The 22578-nt window shown below is 45.4% G+C and overlaps 1 protein-coding gene across 1 annotated transcript in view; it reads right to left on the bottom strand.

The window, feature by feature from the left end:
• Nucleotides 1-5442: 5442 nt before the first annotated feature.
• Nucleotides 5443-22578, bottom strand: part of LOC132591744 (uncharacterized) — a 48101-nt gene continuing 30965 nt past the window's right edge. The window contains exon 3 of the mRNA XM_060271808.1: nt 5443-6421. Within this exon, the coding sequence (XP_060127791.1) occupies nt 6372-6421 (50 nt within the window). The 3' untranslated portion in view covers nt 5443-6371. The remainder of the gene's footprint in view (nt 6422-22578) is intronic.

The following is a 22578-nucleotide window of genomic DNA, read 5'->3' as shown; positions in this document are numbered from 1 at the left end:
GCCTTTTCCACACAAGTCCCTACTGTGTCAGCACCCTGACCGGAAGTATCTAGTTAGGGGTTGACAAACAGGAGCTCGGGTTCTCATAGGCTGCATCCCTCTGGCAGTGAAAATGAGGCTCCTTGGTAGGTAAAAGCACTGGCGGAGGAACGAGGGGGCGGGGGGAGTGTACTACCCCCGGCATCATCGGGGAGGAGGGTACCATCACGGCTGCCCCCCCCGGACATGTGCCGGGCACCCCCCTATTTCAGACACCATGCCCCCGCAGGTGGCGTCCCACACCCCTGGGATGCACGCCATGCCTCCAGGGCACGCGGCAGCCACGCCCCCGCCTGCTCTCCGCACCCGGTGCAGGAGCATGCAGCTTTGCCACTGGGTGAAATGTAAAGGTAAAGGACCTCTGGATGGTTAAGTCCAGTCAAAGGCGACAATGGGGTTGCAGCGCTCATCTCGCTTTCAGACCGAGAGAGCCAGTGTTTGTCTGCAAACAGCTTTCCGGGTCATGTGGCCAGGATGTCTAAATCACTTCTGGCACAACAGAACACTGTGACAGAAGCCAGTGTGCCCAGAAATGCTGTTTACCTTCCCGCCACAGTGGTACCTATTGATCTACTCGCACTGGCGTGCTTTTGAACTGCTAGGTTAGCAGATGCTGGGACAGAACAACAGGAGCCCACCCCATCACAGGGATTCAAACTGCTGATCTTCCAACTGGCAAGCCCAAGAGGCTCAGTATTTTAGACCACAGAGCCACACTCGTCTCCTTGGTATTCACCGCCCCCGTGGTATTTGTGGACCCCTGTCTTCCTAGGTTTACAGGATTTGGCCACAGATGGCTCTTGTGGTAAAGGTCGATAGACAACTCTGGTTTTGTCAAAAGAAAGCCTGAATTAATTGGCCAGAGCAGTACCCAGCACAAACCTCTCCCAATGGGCTAGTGAATAAGAAACACTGGCAACTCTTCTTGTTGGGTGGGGTCTCTTGCCCATATCCCAAGGATATGTGAAGCCCATTTCCCATAATCCAGTTTTCTACCAGATCCTTAATATCATCCAAAGAAACCCCGCTTCCTCATAATTTTTCACAGGACTAACCTTCTACAGGAATTCCACGGAGAAGGACTAGTCCAGACACAAAGTCTTCAGCCACATAAATATGAACCTACAAGAGAAGTCAATATTAATGCAGGCAATAAATATGTTGCCACATGCCCATTGGCAGAGTCTGGTAGGTGAGAAACAACTTCTTTATACCCCAAAGCAAAAAAGGCTTGATTGGACAAAAAGGGGGAACCAAGCAATTTCTCTGATCAATGTTATTTAAAGGCACAAACGAGTGAAAATGCCTAGTGTTTTCCACGCAGTGGCATGGGGCCATGTGGCTCCAGAGGAGCACAAGTAGCCTGTTTTGTTCCAGGAACAATTAGTGCATTCCATCTGAGCCACCGGGCAGGGTGCAGAAGGAGAGAGGCTTCCTCATAATAGCTTTGGTCAGAAAGCTCCAAGTTGGTGGGAGTTCCTCCAGACACAGTCCAGAAAGCAGGCTGCTAAGCTGAGAAGTCCTGGATTTCCCTCCCCCCCCCACCCATGCCAGCAAAACTATGCTGAGAATGCATAGGCTTCAGATGAAGCTGAAACAGATACTTGACAACCAAGGGGGAGTAATGTTCCCAGCGGAGGACAAGGAACACTCAAGAAGGGAGGGCTGTCTGGAGCTCAGAGAACAATCCCTATGTGTGAAGCTGAGAGATATTTGGAATGGATTAGATTGAAAGGGGGAGGGGGATGCTCCACACTAGAAAGGAGGGGAAGGGGTGGCTGTATGTGCAGCAAATTTATTTACTCACTAATAAGAGAGTATGGCATAGCAACTGGAGTGTTGTTTGGAGGTGGAGAAGCCAGCTTCAAATCTTGCTCCCTGGGTGGTTTGAGCAAGAGACTGTCTCCATGGTTAACTTATCTCACTTGTTGTGACCTGAGTTCTCCCCTTAGGAAGGGCACAGAATACCAATAAAATAATAAGGGTACTTAGGATTGCAATTCTTCAAGACATTTATTAGCGAGTAAGGAGACATTTTGTACGGTACACAAAGCTCTCTCCCAAAATATACAGTTAAAAAATGCAGCAAAGCTTCAAAATTCACACCTCTAGGAATTTTGCAATACAGTGCAACCATAAAATGTGCGCAAAACTTGTATATTAAAGGAATATGTGCATGGAAAAGGTACATGTTAATATAAACAACCAAGATGTATTATCATATTATAGAAAGTTGTTTACAAAGTGTGTATAATAGGCAGAACTACATAAAAATGTGTACATAAGGAGAAAAGCACACTTGGCAAACTTGCATGAGAACTTTTTTCTTAACTCACAAACAGATGCAGAAATGTGGTAGGTTGGTAAAATGAGAAAGAGAGAGAAACTAAAATGGATAGATTTGTCTATGACTACTAGGGAGTATGCCGCATTGAATCTCCCTGAGCTTGCTTCTGAGTAAAGCTGTGTAAATCATAGAATCATAGAGTTGGAAGAGACCACAAGGGCCATCCAGTCCAACCCCCTGCCAAGCAGGAAACGCCATCAATGCATTCTTGACATATGCCTGTCAAGCCTCTGCTTAAAGACCTCCAAAGAAGGAGACTCCACCACACTCCTTGGTAGCAAATTCCACTGCCGAACAGCTCTTACTGTCAGGAAGTTCTTCCTTTTAAAAAAAAAAATATTTTTATTAATTTTCCAATTAAAACCAATTATATCACATTCAATATTTCAAATTATACACATATATATATCAATCAAACCGAATGTTATGCCAAATCATCTAAAGAATTTTTTATTTGGGTTCCCATGCTTCAAGAAATTGGGAATTCCTCGCAACTGTCCACTGCCGTCTTTTTTCTAAAGTTCAAATCGTCCTCCAAGTTCATAATAATCCAGATCTTCCCCTTACAGTCACATAGATGTTTTCCACTTTCATCCGATTGTTTCCCAGCTGCTGAGATAAATATCAAACAAAGTTTCACAGATGTTCTTTCTCCTGTGTGAGTTAATCAGTCCAGCCTCCCCATAAATCTTCTTAATGGAGCTCCCTGTTGCGTCGAAGCAGCTCGAAGCAGCGCCATCTTAAAAAGCTCAAATCACTTTCGTTTTCTCTCATAGCCATGAAGATTTACGATCATTATAGAATTTACAGCTTTTCCAGGCAGGAGACCCAAACATCAAACCATAAACTCTTGGTAAATTAATGGATCTCCTTGCCCTATAGCTGAACTTAGCTTCAGGTCGCTGCTCCAATTTAAAGTGCGTCACAGCTCATAAATCCTCCGAACGCGCCCAGAACTCCTTCCGTCCGACTAGGGGGGGGCTTTTCTCATCGGCAACTCCACATCTTTAAAAAATATGCTCAGTAACAACAGTTATAAAGTTCAACTCACACAGTCTTTTGCTTCTCTTTCACTCCAAACAAGCCAGGACATCGCGTCCGGGAAGGTACGAGGCAACAATATGAAGAAAAAAAATAAAAACTCACTTCCCTTATCGCTCCGTCCCCATCAATCCTTCTTCCAGATGCAATACAGTCTTTGACTCCTCTCCCTCAGCAGCATAAATTTCTCAGCAGTAAACAGCGCTTCTTCCCCTCCTTCTGAAGTATGTCCATAGATTTAAGCCTAATTATCTTCTTTAACCATGGAAATCCCCGCCATGCAGATTAGCGTCCGGGAGTCCTGGCCCTCGTAAGTGCTCAGCCCAAGCTCCCCCCACTCCAAAAACAGTCGGAGTGGGTCTGGGGGCATCGCGGGCCAGCGGCCCCTCTCCGTAACCCCCGGAGAGGGTAGGGGGTTGCCATTTACTCCCCTAGCAACCGCCAAATTCCTTACGAAGGTCAGAGAGATGGAAAACAGGTCCGCCATTCCTGCAGGCGGAAACCGGAACCCCCAGTTCTTCCTAATGTTTAGGTGGAATCTTCTTTCTTGTAGTTTGAATCCATTGCTCCGTGTCCGCTTCTCTGGAGCAGCAGAAAACAACCTTTCTCCCTCTTCTATATGACATCCTTTTATATATTTGAACATGGCTATCGTATCACCCCTTAACCTTCTCTTCTCCATCCATTGTTCCATCTCTTGTTCCATCCATTGGATTCTTTGGCAACATGGCCATGATTTACTTGGCTGGAATCTATTCAAATGTATTTGGATATGGAAAAGCTTCATCATTCTAGGCAACAAGTATACATCTTAGTTTTAATAGCTTTTTCCAGTTGTCCAACAGCAGTGCAAATCAGAGGTTAATTGGCAGATTTTATTGTAGTGTTTTGCTGGCTGCTACCCAGTCAAGCATTAGCTGCTTTCACGGGACAAATGCCTAGGCACCGAACGAGTGGACAGAAGAGCAGGAATATATCCACTTTCTCTACCCTCTGCATCTAGTGTAATGTGAACAGAGCTTGCAGGAATATACAAGTATGAACATAACCAGGGTTCCCAATTCCACAGAGAACAAGCAGTGATCCCACTTCTCCATGCATGTGTGAAAAGAACAATTGATACTTTGCTAGCAGAAATGCACACACTATGCTGTGTTTGTGCATTAGTCGGAGGTTGGATTAGCTGTTCTTTGAGATCCCTTCCAACTCTCTGTCTTTAAATAGGTTAATTTTGTGAAGCTGAAATACATACTGCATTACCATGGCATCTATGCCATCTGTGCTGCTCAATATTAATTCTCTTACATCTCAACTTTCAAATACAGTGGTACCTTGGTTTATGAACACAATTGGTTCCGGAAGTCTGTTCATAAACTGAAGCGTTCATAAACTGAAGCGAACTTTCCCATTGAAAGTAATGGAAAGTGGATTAATCCGTTCCAGACGGGTCCGCGGAGTACTCAACCTGAAGCGTACTTAACCCGAAGCATGGGTGTAATTGGTTCCGGAAGTCTGTTCATAAACTGAAGCGTTCATAAACTGAAGCGAACTTTCCTATTGAAAGTAATGGAAAGTTAATTAATCCGTTCCAGATGGGTCCGCGGGGTTCGTAAACCGAAAATTCGTAACCCGAGGTGTTCATAAACTGAGGTTCCACTGTACTATTTAACATTGACTACTACTGCATGAGGGATGTGGGTGGTGCTGTGGCTTAAACCACAGAGCCTAGGGCTTGCCGATCAGAAGGTTGGTGGTTCGAATCCCCGCGACGGGGTGAGCTCCCATTGCTTGGTCCCAGCTCCTGCCAACCTAGCAGTTCAAAAGCACGTCAAAGTGCAAGTAGATACATAGGTATCTACAGCGGGAAGGTAAACGGCGTTTCCGTGTGCTGCTCTGGTTTGCCAGAAGTGGCTTTGTCATGCTGGCCACATGACCTGGAAGCTGTACACCAGCTCCCTCGGCCAATAACGCGAGATGAGCGCTGCAACCCCAGAATCAGTCATGACTGGACCTAATGGTCAGGGGTCCCTTTACCTTTTTACTACTGCATTATCACCATGAAATACAGCTAAGCAGGATACAACCTATGGTATATTGTCTGGGGATTTTTGGGTTGTTTGGAAGCTTAGCAGGTTCCATAGGGAGAACAACTGAGAGACTGTTATTCGTCCACCAGTTCCCATTTTCCTTTGCTAAGTGATGTACACTAGCTGTTAGTACTGCATTGCATGCCAACAGTCAAAATAAGCCAAAATATTAACTGTCAGATATCAGATTCTGAAACTGCATATCTGTGGGTGTCAAATGCAAACATCCGGAGAATATCCAGAAAGAATATCCAACTCCAAATATCTTTGGCTCGAAAGTGAACTGGCTTCACATCCTGATACTGGACACTTACAGGCTGGAGCAATAAAATAAAAACAGTGGCAATTGTGTTATTTGGTGGTTGTGAAACTTTACCTGTTGATTACTCCCCAGAACTCAGTTCATGAGAGCAAAGTTAATTTATGAATGACAAAGAGAATGGACACTGTACTTTCTTCCCTTAAGTGTGGCCCAGTCTCTTCCCTTAGACGAGGGCCAAGCCTGCTGTAGCACTGTATTTAGATTTCCTACTTGGGAGCGTACATAGATCCTGAGTCGCATGTCAACTTACCGCAGGCTCTCAGTTGCACACTTCATCATGGGCGTGTGGCCTGGACTGGAGTCATTAGACATCAGTATCCTTGAGGCCTGGGGGGACTTGCTTGACTTCTTCCCTTGAGTCTACTGGGGCTCATCCACTGGCACTCAGACTGGAAGCCAATCCAAAGGCCCCTCTAGAAGATGGTTCAAAAGCAGCTCTGAAGAGGCTGCTCCTGAGATTTAGGAATCCCCAAGGTGGGCAAAGGGAATCCTTACCTCCGCTCAGTCATCAGTCAATGGAAGGTCAGTTCTTCGTTCAAGAGGTCAGCGTCTGGCTCTGAGTCACAGCATGGCAGTTACCAACACCTGTATGAAGCCCAAATTCAGTAGACATGGTTCAATAGAGCAGTGTTTCTCAACCAGTGTGCCTCCAGATGTTTTGGGACTACAACTCCCATCATCCCTAGCTAGCAAGACCAGTGGTCAGGAATGATGGGAGTTGTAGTCCCAAAACATCTGGAGGCACACTGGTCGAGAAACACTGCAATAGAGAACACAGCTATTCCCCACTTACTCTCTCCCCAATTCCCCAACTAAATCAAATAGTTGATTTCTGGGACCTTAAAAATATATATGAAAAATTCCAAAGTCCCACCCCTTATAGTGCACCTCTGTGTTTCTCCCGCTGAGAGCAGGGCTTCTTGCTCTCCAGCCCCCAGAACTCAATTTTGTTTCGTAATTTGTGGAGCAAGGCCATTTCAAACCCATAATGAGGAGCTGCTGCTTGTAGTCCTCCTCCTCAGAACTGCAGGTCTGAATCCAAAGTCTTAAATGTAATGGGAATCTAATTGTGCCTTCCATTTGATTAGATTATGCTGTTGCATTTCCTAACTCATTTATGTTCAGTTTGCAATCCATCATGAACCCAGTGCCTCCACTGATATACTGCCAGTTGCTAACATGAGGGCCATTAATGTCTGAAATGATGTTTTTGAGAGGCCGGTTGTGGGCAAATGCATCAGGGTTTGTTTGCCAATTAGCAGGTTTTCAGGAACCAAGCTCTAAACTGAGTGATGAAACACTAGCTTGTGCTAGGATGGATTTAGGAGCTGGGACATGGACCTGTTTAAAGCGCTCCTGTAACTACCATCATTCTAAGAACAGAATATCACTAGCTTTAAGGCCATAGTTTAAAGATACGGGACAAGGCTCTCATCTATATATATATAAATGTAAAATGTCCATGTTTGTGTGTGTCCACTTTTCTCCGAAACCACTTAACCGATTGCATTGAAATTTGGACACAATGTCACATGCGAATAAGCGAGTGTTTTCATACACTTTGTGTAGACAGATGTCTCACCTATGGCAGGTAAAACTCTGTTTTTTGAAAACACAACTCCACACAGCGCCATCTATTGGTTGTCGACGTAACAGACGCTATACTACATGCATCACACAGTGGAGGCTGCTGGGAGCGACTACCCAGCAACTCCTGGCAACTCCTTCTCTGAGGGCGGGGGCCAGATCCTGACACCAGCAAACACAGCATGCTGGAACCGCCACCACGGCGACTCATGCTCCAAGGCCGACGGCCAGATTCTGCCCCTTGGCCCACCAGGACCCGCCAGGAACATGAGCTATATGAGGGGGGGAGGGAATGCTGGCGGATAGTGGGCGGCTCCTGTTCTGAGCCCAATGGTCGGATCCTGTCCCTTCACCTGCCTGCCCCTCCAAGAGCATGAGTTATGCAAGGGAGGGGGAGAGAGAATGCTGACAGAGAGTGCAGGAGACCCACAGCTTTCGGGGACCCTCAATGGGTCGGGACGGGTTGGGGGGATTTACCAGAACGCCCTTGGGGGACTATGAAACAGGGTCAGGGGTACCTTCTCTACTTTCACTACAACCCTCCTATCTGTGTCTTATCTACAGACGAAACGCACATCCATTCTTAGCCTCAGCCACAGCAACGCATGGCCGGGTACAGCTAGTTCCCAATAAAGAGAATGATGGATTGCTACAATTCTAGTGATTTAATCTTATGGAAAAGACTGCTGCTGGGAGAAATGCTTCATCCTAAACAGAATAGTTGTGTTCAGAGAGGGAACTCATACTTTTTCAAAGATAGGACACTCTGGCTCTATTAATACCTGGCCAAGATCCAGAACTCTAACCTCACCTAGCCAGCCTTTCATAGAGCTAGCCTTGAGAAGCAGATGCCAATATGATTTCTGTTTACTCTCTGCTATACCAACAGGTCTACTCCACAGATTTCAGTAGAAGATTGTGCATGCAGGGCAGCCTCCTCCCATCTATATTAATATGGAAAAGTTTGTGTCTGGGGGAACTTCATCTGCACACCCAAACCTCTACATGTATCACTTGCAATGCCCAATGAATCTAAACATGATGAGTTTGAGCTAAAATAAGCAAGCTTGGGGCTCAAAATTTGCTTGCTAATGTGCTTTTGATTTCATTCGGATCTGAAATATGTGAGCTAGTGAGAATCTCATCAATGTTATTATTTCTAAATTTTGAACCAATTAGAAATAAGTCTTGAAAGAAAAAGTTAATTTGTTGAGGAAGCTTGGAGTCCTTATATCCAGCCATTTATGTATGTGTTAAAACAATACTAGCTTGCAATGAGAAAGAAATTGTTTCTTCTAGCACTGTTGAAACTTCTTGCCATTATCTTTCTAAGCTACACCAGTGTTGGATAAAGTTCTGTTATCTCTGTAGCCGGGTAACTGACTCTGGCCTGTACATTGGCCATGTAAAATCTTCTTGTATTTTTCCGGATTAAAGTGAGCATTCATGCCAGGTTGACTAAAGGGGTTAGCAAGCATGAAACGGCCAAAAGTGCAGAGACCTAAGATTTGGGTGTAGACTGTTTAATCATGGCCCATTACACGTTTAACCTCCATCTGAGTCACTGTAGTGGGATCACCAAAGTTTGGACTCTCTGGCAAATTAACCCTGACTCTTCAAGCCCACACGTCTCAGATATACTTTCCGTAGATACTGGACTTTCAAGTGCTTGCATCAAAACTTCCATGCTTACGATGGAGCTGTTTGTGCCACTGATTTATGATTAGCTGGGTGACTCTCAGAAGAAGTCTACCTTGGTGAGATGCATTTATGTTGCAAAATGTGGAGAGAATGCAATTCTGCTCACAGGCCTGGCTTCCCCAGAGAAAGACTTGTTTGCATTAGACGGAGATTGCTCTAATCCACTATGTGGAAAGAAAATGCTGTAAACATGAGGCTGGGATATATTGTGCTGAAGCAGAAGGCTCAATGGCAGTGCTTGAGCACTATGCTCTTTGCGACTGGGTGGATCTTGAACCAATGGATTTGTGCTGTGATCAGAAATTAAAGCATTAAAACTACTCCCCACCCACCGCCCAAGGGAGGGGCCCATCATTATCTAAAAAAGAAACTGGATATACTTGCAGAATATAAATATTCACCCTGCAGGGGGCTTGTGATGTCATTGCAGGGATGCCTGAAATCCGTGTTCGTGATTTTGTTTTACCTGTGAAAATATTCTTTGTAACTCCCTGTACTGCAGCTTGACGGTCGAAGAGCAGACTAAATGTAAAGAGGCATTTAAAGTAAACAAGAACATCTTTTCTTCTACGGCATGAGGCTGACACATAGCCAAAACAGAAAGAAGTAAAGTGGAGGGGATCTAATGGATGCATAATGACATCTTGGTGCAGAGAAGGAAGATACCACATCAAATAATTATACGTTCTGCCCTTAAAGTATTTGAGTGACTGCAGTAAATGCTACAGGACGGAGCACTTAGCGTAAATGCATCATATGGGCACCAAATTTCTCAGGGTAACACAGCCTGGAATGCTTGCAAATTCCATTTTGAAAAAGCAATTATCAGCTGTGGAGTTGTGAATAGTCACAGGTGCCATTACCATTAATAGCACAGCTCCCCCTAGCAAAAAGCCAGAGAACTTGCTTTGCTAATGACTCAAAGGCAGACAACCATGTGCCACAAGGGCTTCCCAACGTGTGAAATGGGGCTTCTAGGGTGGCTTGTTCTCCTTTTCTGAATTCTTCCAGACCTTTTTCACAGGCAGCTTAATTGGGCCTGGCGTCGTTGTAGAATTCTCCCCTCCCTGTTTTAACCACTTGTGTTAGTAGGGGTTTCTTTTTGGGGACGGGGACGGGCGGGTTGCAAATGGCTGAACGACTCCTAGTTTGTATGCGCCTGTCCTGGAAACATAATGCGTCCAACCTGCTCTCTCTGTTTTTTTAATCTGCCTGACTCGAAGATGAGAACATTGCACCCCTGACTGAGTCTGGCTTCTGTCAGGTTAATTGTCTGTAAGAAAGGCAGAACAGCTACTCATTGACACTCATCTCAGGACAAAGATCAAGCATTCTGAGCACTGGGAAGGGCCTGTTGATTTCTGAAGTATGTTGAGATATCTTTGGGGGAAATCCCACATGTGCGTCTGTACGCAAAGCTCAGCATCGCTCATGGCAGCAGCTAATATTTCAAGAGAAGACATCAGCACTTTCCCTTCACTTCCCCTGGAAACATTTAAAAAAGGGTGGGGGTGAAAGGGACCAGCTCAATTTCAACAGCATGGTAGCAGGAAATCACGCCCCCCCCTGTTAGTTCACCAAGGAAATGGGCGGCAAGGTTGCTCTCGAGTCTTAACGGCTTTTGCGGTTCCCTTCTCAGTTTCCCGGCCCTTCTTTTTCATAACCTGAAAAGCATTAAAAAAGGGGCTGTTTTCATTGGTCCTGGCCCCAGAAGAGTATAAAATGTGTCTGAGGCCCAAGTGGGGGAGAAATGTAAATGCAGGAAGCATGAAGCTGCAGAGATATATTCCTTCAGGACCAGCGACGTTTTTATCTGCTGATTCATTGCTTCCCTTTTTTGCATTTGGCTTCCTCTCCAGCCCTATACCTTAATTTGTTGACTAATTAATTTGCTATTTGCAGCTCTGTGTGCTTGTGAAAACTGCCAGCCCCCCCCCCCGTTTGCTCTATGTCTCAGAATTGCACTCGGTCGCCATTGATAGTACGCTGTGTCCTTTTCCCATTCTTATTTCTGCGTCAGATCTGGAACAGCCCACTCCCTGAGACTATTGGTGTTGCAAGTAATGTGTATAACATGCTCTGCATTTTACAGTTTTTTGGGTGTTTTTTTTTACCTGTCCAAGGGTGGGGAAGGTATGTCTGACTGCATGACTGGCCTCTGCAGAAGAAAGAAGGTCTCCCTTCAGATGGATTTTTACCTGATCTTGGTGCAGAGTTAAACTCAGAACTGCTGTTCATGTGGTATTCTCCTCCTGTCCCATATAGCCTCAAATGTGTACTACCAAGCCCAGTGCTTTTTTAATGGGGGGAAGCAGGGGTATGCACACCCTTAAACATTTTGTGAATTTATCGGGAGAAGAAACTAAAAGTTGTAAAAATAAAATAAAATAGTTTCTTCTCTAGCACGGTGAATCGTCAGTTCCGTTGTTACCCCCGATGGCGGCCTCATTTCTTGTCATGGTGTTTCCTGATTCTCAAACGGAAGTGAGCATTTAATGTGTCAAGTAGGAGTTGGAATTTAGCACGGTGATTGGTCAGTTTCGTTGTTACCACCTCCAATGGCAGCTTCCTTTCCTTTCCACATGTAATGCATGCTCTTTGTACTTTTATCCATTTACTGTATTCATTTTTCCCAATTTGAACTATATAAAATTAATATTTTTCTTGAGTCAAAATGAGAGGACCCCTAAACGTTTTTTTGGAAATAAAAGCTCTGACCAAGCCCATTTCAAAGTTTTAGTGCTGTTATACAAAGCCCTGAGCACAAGACTCGTCATTGTTTTTAGGGCAGGGGAAGACTTGTCTGCATGACACAGGAAGCATGAAAGCGTGCAAAGTCCACCCAAAATGAAAAACCTCCAAAATACTAAGCAGAACGTCAAGATCTGGAGATGTTGTATTGGTGGGTGGAGGAAAGGATGCTCAGCAGTAGCTCCGAAAGGCACTTTCGAGGGTGTGCTTTCTGCTGCTGTGCTATGCAGCAAGGCAATCCACAGGAAATCTGCCAAGGGAAGGGCCATAGCTGAACACATGCATTGCAGGCCAAAGGTTCTGGGTTCAAAATCTGGCACGTCTGACATGGTTGGGAAAGATGGCATGAAACTATAGAGAGCCACAGCCAGTCAATGCAAATACTGAGCTACAAGGGTCAGTGATCTGCCTCTGCTGCAGCTTCTATGGAATCTCTTCCTCCAGACTCTGCTCAATATGGAGCCAATATCATTTCTGCAGGGACTTGTGTGGTCTTTCCATTTAATGTATTGAATCAGTTGTCTGAGTGAGTGGGGGGGTGGGCTGGCTTTAGGCTCCGATGATGGGTGGGGGAAGACTCCTCAGATCTGGCATTGATCAGTCAGTGGGATGTTTGTTTAATTGTTAGGCTGTGTAAATAAAGACAGGATAACATTCCCCGTAGGGCGGAGGCCCACAAGAAGGCCAGACAACACTTATACTATCCCCAATGGGATAAGGGTGGAGTAGAAGTTGAGATGAAATAAACTAAACAGAGGTTTCCAGATGGCCAGGGCTGTCCTGGACAGTGGAACCAAGAGGCTTACAATTGCATTAGATTTAATGCTTGAGCAAGTTTGTCACAGTTGTCTGACTGTTATAATGTGCTCCTGTTGCGGAATTTATGGTTTTTAGTTTAGGATTCCAGAGCCTGCAGTCCTGATCCATTGGGCTGAGATGCCAATGTGCAGCATAGTCTCATTGGCACTCAAACCAGTTCCATAGGGTTCAAATGAGAACCACAGGACAGGTGTGGATGTGCCTTGGAATGAAGATCTGTACCCGCAACATTCACAGAAGTGGCCCAGAATTCTCTCCTGCTGGATCAGGGTCATTGACATAAAGAATATAATGGCAATATTAGGTGAAAGTCCAGCGCCTCTCTCCTTCCTAGAGGAAGCAGGCACCCAAGGAAGCTGTGCCCATACAAGCAAATGATGTCTGCGCCCATGCAAGCTGCTAGATATCCCTAAATTGGGGCTGGGTTCAAAAAGGGTGAATCTAGTGCTTCCACTTCCTTGCTTGGCCTCCCTTTAGTGCTGACAGGGAACAAGTGTGACCCTGAACCTCAGCAACAATCACATTGCCCAGCCCTTGGAAATTAAAAGCCCTGCTTCAGGCTAGCAATCCGGTGTGAAAATGAAGGCGGAGCGCTGAAATACATTCAAGTGTTCAAGCCAAAGTGGGGCCACACCTGACAACCATTTTGCGACATTTATTTCTGAGTCACCCACATGTGGCTTCAAGAAGCAGTTGTGCTGACTCACACTTTGTCGAGAGATGCTGGCAATCTGTTGCCAAGGGACTGTGGGGTAATTCATATCCCATGATGTCTCGTGATATTTCTGTCCCCTACACATGTCTCCTCAGAGACGTCAACAAAATGGGCAAACCTTAGGATGCTCTCTGGTCTCCCCACCCAAAACTCTGAAGCAGGATATAGTCTTCTCCTTTTCTTTCAGACTCTGACCACCAACTGCTATCAACAGGGTCAATGTAGGCATTGGAGCTTCACCTCACCTTATCTTTCCCCTGGAGTACATAAATGGCTAGTTCCCATGCTCGAACCTTTTCTCAAGTCTTCTCGCTCTCTTTGTTAAATGCAGACATAGCATCTCCAAAGTGAAACTGCCCGTGCACTTCCTCTAGCAACAACAGCAGCCCTGGGACCCACAGCAGCAAATTCCTTAAACAGGAGCTACGGTATGTCTCGTGAGAGAAAGGGACACCCCAACCCTTGAAGATGACTGCTCTCTGCAGCCGATGGCATTTTTTGAGCATTTCTATCCCTTAATCATAGAAAATGGTAGGAAGCAATAACCCCGCAGGCCTGTCTATTCCTTCTTCAATATAAAGTGCTGCAGGAGAGCAGCAATAGAATATTGTGGTTATATTCTAGTCTTCTTGCAACCACCAGCACACATTTGTACTGCCAAAATGCATATACCTCTTGGAGTTGCAAATGGCGATATCTTCTCCAGGAGTTGATTTGGCTATGGATGTCTGCAGGACCCATTCCTTATGTATCCATTAGCGAGTGACTCAGCAAACGTTCAACTCACTTATGATGTATCAGCTTCCTTTTGAAAACCAAAGCCTACAATTATGCTAACCGTGTGTTGTCACTTAGGAGGGCTGTTTGGACAGCTCTTTCCAGCCACAGAAAGGTTGGACCTTTTGGGTGTGTTTTCTGCCCGGCCAGCTAACTTACAATGGTGATACGTGCATCAACCAGGGGTGGGGTGGGGGGAAGCATCCTTTTCAGGCAATCAATAGTAATTGGATTCATTAAGGTGCCAGGAGCCTTGCTTAGGGGCACATGCATCTGTAGAGCAGCTTCAGCCACTCCTGAACTTGTTCCGGGGGGGGGGGGGAGAGTACAAAGTGGCATGAAATAGCCCTTTGCTGTTTCCCAGAAAATAAATGCATTCACCCTTCCTACATTTCTTGTGTCACATTGCAACTCAGATGTATTCTATCTGAAATAAATGTTTAGTCCTCCACCCATTACTACTTCCATAATGTTGTAAACATATAAGAACCACACACCCCTACATATTTAATGTCTCCGCTTTAATCATTCTGAATTGACATGAGACTCTTAATCTCAGGGTTGTGTGTTCAAGTCCTGGGTTGAGCAAAAGATTCTTGCATTGCAGGGGGTTGGACTAGATGACCCATGTGATCCCTTTCAACTCCACAATTCTTCAATTCTTTGACACATGATTCCTCCTTGTTTCTCATGGGCATGTATATCAATGGGTAGGCTCTCTCTCTCTCTCTCTCTCTCTCTCTCTCTCTCTCTCTCTCTCTCTCTCTCTCTCTCTCTCTCACACACACACACACACACACACACACACACACACACAGAGAGAGAGAGAGAGAGAGAGAAAGTGAGAGTGCTTCTGTTAAAATTGACATATTTAGGCACAAACTTTGTCAGTTTCACAGAGGTCAGAATCTGGATTCTGGTGAAACTAGCAAGCTTGGTCTGAAACCTTTTACATCTTCATATGAGAAAAATAAACATTCAAAAAGGCCTTCAGTCAAAATACCCTCTTCAGACCCAGTTCAAATGGGGAGCCTTCAGTGGTGCCATGGGAAATGTTGAGGTGCAGCCTCTAATCACGATAGACTTCACAGCTCCACACCCAAGGAGACTCGAAAAATGCAGGCAGCTGTGTTAATTCTACACACATAAACACCAAAGAGCTTCAATACATGGCACAATATCAGCACCAGCAGGATGTAAACACTATTGAGTTTGGTGGTGCTTCCTTCTGAGTGCATGGGCTCGATTGGTAAAATTATATAATAATTATTATAAAAATAATTTTTTTAAAGCAGCCAGCTCAAATGCAACCCTTAGCTTTCCATTAGAAATGCTAAGAAGTGTTGCCATTTAAATGGCAGGTGTAAATTAGAAACTCCAACAAAGAAAAGAAGAGCAGTATCTGCTTGATTATTTTCCTCATCCTAGGAGTACCTCCATGTGAATATGTCGCAAACAAACTCAGAAGTCTCATTATCACCTAATTCATTTGCCAGAGCAAGTTGAGCCCATCAATTGCCCTGGTGCTCAGTCCATAGCTCCTGCTCTGAAAAGAAACCCCAGAATTCCATTGCCCTGCATCCCCCCCCCCTCTCCACTACTGGGAGATCCTCATGTGATATACAGCCTTTTTGCCCAATTGTGTTGGCTAAGAAGGTACTCAAGCTACTCCTTGTTTGACTGCTCCTTCATATAAAAACTCTCCATCTGGAAAACTTGCACATTTGGGGAACAGTCTAAGGAAGAGGTGAGCCAAGATAGAGAGCTTCTTTTTCATGCATATTCATTCCACACACAGAGACTTCCTCTTTTCTTTTCTTTTTTACAATCCTGCCAAATTGCCCCACAACCTGAGGACAATTTGAGCACGAGGGCAGCTCCACACAAACAACTGCACATTCCCATGACTTCAGCCCTGCTGCATTTGAGCTTTAAAACCGAGTTGTCAATAAATTGAATCTGGGGCCTAATACAATCTCCTTAACTAAGCAGAAAACAAATAGAAACAAACAAAAACAAGCATTTGCTTTCATTCCTTGGAAATGACAGAGAAGAAATAAGGTTCTGCTTTTTTTTTTTACAGAGATTGAAAAATGAATGTTCAACAGAAGGAAGACCATTTCTCCATCCACTTGGATTGTCTTCAGAATCCAATAATTGTGTCCATTTTCTGTTAACTGTGGGTTAGGGCAGCTCACCTGACTTGATTTCTTTTTAAAAAAAGCCAGCGCTTCTGGTGGATTGTTCTACAAGACAGAGCCATATGCACCAATGTAACATGCAGCATTTTATTACCGAGAGTGTAGGATGCAATAGCATCTAGTATAGAATTTATTTATTCACTGCCCAAGCTGTTTTTAGCTGGTGGATTAGCTAAATGTGGGATGCTGGTATGCCATCCATCTCCTGACATTGCTAAAATCCAACCCAGGTTTCCAGCCTAGAGGGTGGCATTCTTTGGATGGCAGCAGAAGCTTAGATCAGCTTGGCATTCCATTCCCTTTGCTTAAGAGACCAGCATGAGCTTTTGGGTGACAGAACTGGGTACCACTCAAACCTTCTCCCCTGCATGTTATACAAACACACACACACACCTCTCAGGGTTACAGTTCTCAGCAACCCTTAGCAAATCACAGGATCCAGAATTCTTTGAGAGGAAGAGCATGCTTCAAATGTATGTTAAAGGTATAGTATGCACACAGCATACCTAATGTGGGTTGCCAGACACCTGGGAGATGGCCTTGCTAGAATCTGTAGGGAACAAAACAGAATGTGAGAGCACCAAAGAGGCAGACGCAATGTGAAAATCATGAACCTTAAGCGGGTTCACAAAGCACCTCACTGCTGGCGGGCTGGAGAAACCCTCAAGACCGCAAACTCTGCAAAATTCCACGGCACCTCTTAACTTTCAGGAGCTGCCACTTTGCTGGGCTCCTGCTATTGTTTTGCACAGCTCCCAGCCACATCCCTGATTCCATGCAGCTCGCCTCTATTCCCCTCCCTCCGTGGGATGCTGCCAATCCCAAATTCCTGCAGCCCGAGAACAGAGTTCGGCTGCAGGACAGGACAGCACGTGCGGCTTCTCCTCTCTCTCCCCTGTTCAGGAGGCCAAGGCATGCCAGGCATCGCCCTGTCTGCCTCTTCTTCTTCCCCCCTTCCCTTTCCTCATGCTACCGTGTCTGCTGTAATGGAAGCTTTGACATTCAGGCAATCTGCAGAAGCCCTGGCCGGGCAGCCGCAGCCGCCTTTATTTGGGCGTGCAGCGCTTTGACCTCAGAGCGACACACATCTTTTGACCAAAACAGTCTTGTCATTCCAGCTTTGCCACTACAGAGGATCCTCCGGGTGGATCAGATGTTACAACCATAGTAAACAGAGCAGAGGGAGGGAGGAGGGAGCAGGCCAGCCGGCCCTTTTTTAGCTGTGCCTTGGGAAGCGGCATCGTATGGACTCATCCAAACAAGGCAAGGCTTACCTCCCGGTGCTGGCTAAGCCCGCCCAGGGATCTGCAGCCCACTTCCCCTGTAGGCCACTCAGATCTTGCAGGTTTGTCTCTGCCCACTGGTTGCTCACTGTGACTTGTTGCCTTCTCAGAGCACCAGCAGCAAAATTCTCCTGCAGGCAAATCCAGGCCTGCACAATGACTTCTGTGTCTGCTGCATGGATCTCCCCAGCACGTCAGTTCACTTCTGGGGCCCCTTTCCATGAGCTCATATTTCAGAGACAGGCAGGCAGCTTTTTACAGGGATACGATGCAAAGTCTTGAGGTTTAACGATGGAGTTGCGTGCAGTATTGTCAGTTGCCCTGGTAAAAGAATTGTCACCAACCAGGTGGGGAAATAGTAAAAGGAGAAGTCCCACCCCAGCCTAAAATGTGGCTAGGTTGTCCTTTTTCTTGGTTCAGATTGAATCTGCTTTTGGGGGGGGGGACACATCAAACGACAGCATTTCACAAGAATAGATATGGATTGTGTGGGATGTTGTGTGTACACTGCTTTGCAAACCAGCGGTGGGAGCACCCTGGATGCCGAGTGAACTGGGAGTGTGCACACAACCTGAATGTGAAACATGAAGCCAAGCCATGAAGCATCGAAGCTAAGGGAAATTCTACCGCATCAGAATGATCATGGTGTGTTATGGAGGTAATGTCATAAAAAGCAAAGCATAGTGTAAAGGCCAAGTGACTTTTCCCAGGATTGGCCCCTTGTACATGTTTGTGCAAATACCAGACTATAACAGTAGCCTGCTTGTGGTCATTGGTCTATTGGTACTTTGTAATAAAATAAGTTCCTCCCCTTTTGGTTACAGGTAGGTAGCCGTGTTGGTCTGGATCGAAGTAAAATAAAAAAATTCCTTCAGTAGCACCTTAAAGACCAACTAAGTTTTTATTTTGGTATGAGCTTTCGTGTGCATGCACACTTCTTCAGATACAGTGAAATGGAAGTTTCCAGGCACTTATGTAGAGAAGGGGTGGGGAGGGGTGGGGATGGGGAGGGGGGATCACTCAGAGGGGTGGGGATGGGGAGGGGGGATCACCCTTCTGAGTGATCCCCCCTCCCCATCCCCACCCCTCCCCACCCCTTCTCTACATAAGTGCCTGTAAACTTCCATTTCACTGTATCTGAAGAAGTGTGCATGCACACGAAAGCTCATACCAAAATAAAAACTTAGTTGGTCTTTAAGGTGCTACTGAAGGAATTTTTTTATTTTCCTCCCCTTTATCCATTTTGAATTGAACTTGGGAGTTGGGTTGCCCAGTGTACCAATCTTATGCAGCGATGAGGACCTGGTTTCATTAGTTTTTAGGAGAAGCGAATAAGCTATTGGAGGCCAGAGTGATGTTTAAAGTCATGGTAGCAGAACATACACATGACTATGGAAGAAATAATTGGTCTCTTGGTTCCTGCAACAAGAGGAGTAAATGTTTCAGAGGAAGAAAGACGGGGTATGATCCACCTGTTGGCCTGTGGTGTGCTCTTGGGCTCGCTTTGAGAGCCTTCTTGAACAATTCACAAGAATGGTTACAAACGATGGAGAACAAGCTCTTTCCTCGTTCAGTTGACAGCAAATGCAACCCCACGGAGAGCAAGTGCCACGGAATGTCCTATTTGGGATCTCATAATCTAAAGAAGGCTGATTGCCGAAGAATTGATGCTTTTGAATTATGGTGCTGGAGGAGACTCTTGAGAGTCCCATGGACTGCAAGAAGATCAAACCTATCCATTCTGAAGGAAATCAGCCCTGAGTGCTCCCTGGAAGGACAGATCGTGAAGCTGAGGCTCCAATACTTTGGCCACCTCATGAGAAGAGAAGAATCCTTGGAAAAGACCCTGATGTTGGGAAAGATGGAGGGCACAAGGAGAAGGGGATGACAGAGGACAAGATGGTTGGACAGTGTTCTCGAAGCTACGAACATGAGTTTGACCAAACTGCGGGAGGCGGTGCAAGACAGGAGTGCCTGGCGTGCTATGGTCCATGGGGTCACGAAGAGTCGGACACGACTAAACGACTAAACAACAACAATCTACAGTCTAAGATTTTTGTTTGGGTGGGAGTAGGGTTGCCATCTTTCAAAAAGTGAAAATCCAGACACAAAAGTTGTCGAGCTTTTTGTAAAATCTTTTTTTAAAAAGTGAATTTTTTGAGCTTAAGGGAATTTGCAAAAAAAAAAAAAAAGCTACACTTCCAACATGGGTTGCCATAAATCTTGATTTTTCTGGACATTTCAGCATTTTCTGCCCGAACCATGTTTCCGATGGCCGAATCCCAGTAATGTCTGGGAACTTCCATATGTATGGCAACCCTAGGTGGGAGGAAGGTTGATGGAGATGCTTTACTACAGAAAGTGAAGTGCACCAAAATGATAACTCCACAAACTGCATAATATGGCAATGACTACAGCTCTTGAACAGACTGCTTCCTAATGTGAGAGATGGATAATGTACTAGCAATAGCTTGGGCAGCCTAAGTGTATGGTGTAAGAGAAATGTGTCGTTCTTTGAAGCCCCAGTTTTTCCTGGGCTGAAAATTCAGAGTGCTTTGAGGTTTGTTTGAGATAGGGAGCAACATTAAAACAACAACCCTGCATTAATTCATTTAAAAGCATACTGTAGTTGTTTGAAGTCAGCACCATTTGACAAGCTAACATTCTAAAGCAGGGTAGACAAAAGATGTTGTTCAGCTACAACTCCCATCATCCCTGACTGCTGGCTGGGGCTGATTGGAGTTGAATGACATCTGGATGGCACCACATTGGCTACCCCTGTCCTAAAGGAACATTATCTCCACTTCCCAAGGACTGTTCTCTGACCAGGACAAGTCACAAAGACCATCATCTTCAACAGAATGATCGAGGCGCAAGTGACTTGATATGGCACTGAACACCCTACTCCCAAATTGGTCTTTCTGTCTGTTTAATAGCAGTATTTCTGACAAAGTGGCCATTATGTATCCTTTCCTCTTCAGCAGTGAAATCCTCTTTCTGACTCAAAGTCACACACAGTTGCTGTATCCTGGAGAAAAGGAGCAACAGCTTCCGCAACTGCAGCTGAGAGACAAACACTCATGACATGCCTTGTGGGCCTATTAATAAACTCTGCATCTTGTCCTTCCTGGTTAGACTGAAATCACATGGGTTGAAGCTCTTCAGACAATAGTGCTTGCTCTTGCGTAAATTACTGACAGAAATATAACCTTGGTCAGCAAATTCAGACTTTGGATTAACCTCAGTCTAGCCCCAAATCACTTCCTTTGGGGGCCCAGCCATTCATTTGTACAAGCCTTTCCCGATCAAAAGTAGGCAGGGTATTAGGTGCCAACAGCAGTTCTGCTTCATGGGTCAATTTAACCTGCTTGGCAATATTTTGAGGCTATGCAACCATCCTTGAGCATGACTTACTCTGGGCATGTGCTGGTCACAGTTCTGAGACACCAAAAGCCCTTCAAATACCGTATTGCAGAAAATATGCAGCTGACTCACAGTGGAAACACTATTTTGCGCTAATTGTGTGTAAAAAGCAGCAAAGATGTGGGAACTTACAGCAGTGAGTAAGAGCAAGGGAAGCCCCATTTAAGCAAGGACAGATCTGAGCTAAACAAAGCTTATGTGTATGGTGTTAGGAGGGGGGTGATTTCAGCGGGGAAACAGCCTGTGGGGGACAGTTAAGTTCTCCTGTACTGGCTTTCTACTTTAGTTTGCAACTTCTGTGTTTGCATTTTGGAAATGCAGGGGGCCAAGCACGGATTGGCTCAGGTGCCAAACTGCAGGCAGATTGAGCACAATAACCTTTTCTTCTCTTCTCATTTTCAACCTTAAGGCCAAACAACACCAGGGGTGGGGAGCCTCAGACCTGGGGGCTGAATGCAGACCTCCAGGCCTCAAGACTCCCCAGGCAACTCCCTATCCACAGGCCCCACTCCTTCTTCTCTGGCCCCATCCTCTCCTCCTCCCTGCTATGGGGCCTGCAATGGCACCCACCTAAGAGGTGCTGGAACTGCTTTCCGGTGCATTCCTGCTGAAAACAAGCCCTGCCTCTTTTTTTTCAAATAGATTTTAATTTCTTTCTTTAAAAACATAGACACACAACACATATACATACATTCGATTTTCTTCTCCTCTCTCATAACATTTTACAAAACAGAAATAGAAAAGGAAAAAGTTAAGGTAAAGAAAGAAAAAATATTAAGAAAGAGGGAAAAAATACTATTACCGAAAAAACAAAACACTCCGCCCACCCCGTATCATGGTCCAGATTACAATCCCTCCCATGGAAGGAAATCTGCTATTGTGAGCTACACTGTTCTGATCCTGAGCAGGGTGCTTTTTATTTTTTTAAGGCATGTTTGAATGTGATCATTGCACACTTAAAGCACTCTTCGGCCACTTTGACACGGTCTTGCCTTTTCCCACAGAATCCTGGGAACTGTTGTTCGTTAAGGGTGCTGGGAGGTGTAGCTCTGCAAGGGGTTGGTTTCCTAACAACACTCAGCCTCATGATTCTTTGGGACAAGCCAAGACTGTGTGGCATTAGGGTGTTTTAAATGTATGGTGTGGATGGAGGTATCTCTCCTCATCAGTGGAATATATTCCCTCAGTGTCCTCTGATATGAAGCTATGTTCTGGGTCTCTGCTTTATTACCCTTGCAGCTGATTTTCACTTTGAAGAAGCCATGGTGCTGCAAACTATTCGACCACAGCAGCAGTATAAGAAACGCTTCCTATTTTAGCAGTCACATCATAGAGTGAAACTACAGTGCCCTTGAGCTGCTCCTGCAGATGCATGATGTGGGAACACCCATCATCACATCCTTAATTCTGACACAACCAGTGGGTGTAGTGGAGATCTCACGAGGTGGGTGTACTGGAGATCTCATGGATCCATATTTACATCAA

This window comes from Zootoca vivipara, chromosome 2, assembly GCF_963506605.1.
Source record: "Zootoca vivipara chromosome 2, rZooViv1.1, whole genome shotgun sequence".
Lineage (NCBI taxonomy): Eukaryota > Metazoa > Chordata > Lepidosauria > Squamata > Lacertidae > Zootoca > Zootoca vivipara.
The sequence above is the reverse complement of the archived record's forward strand: the minus strand, read 5'-3'. Positions and strand labels throughout refer to the sequence as shown.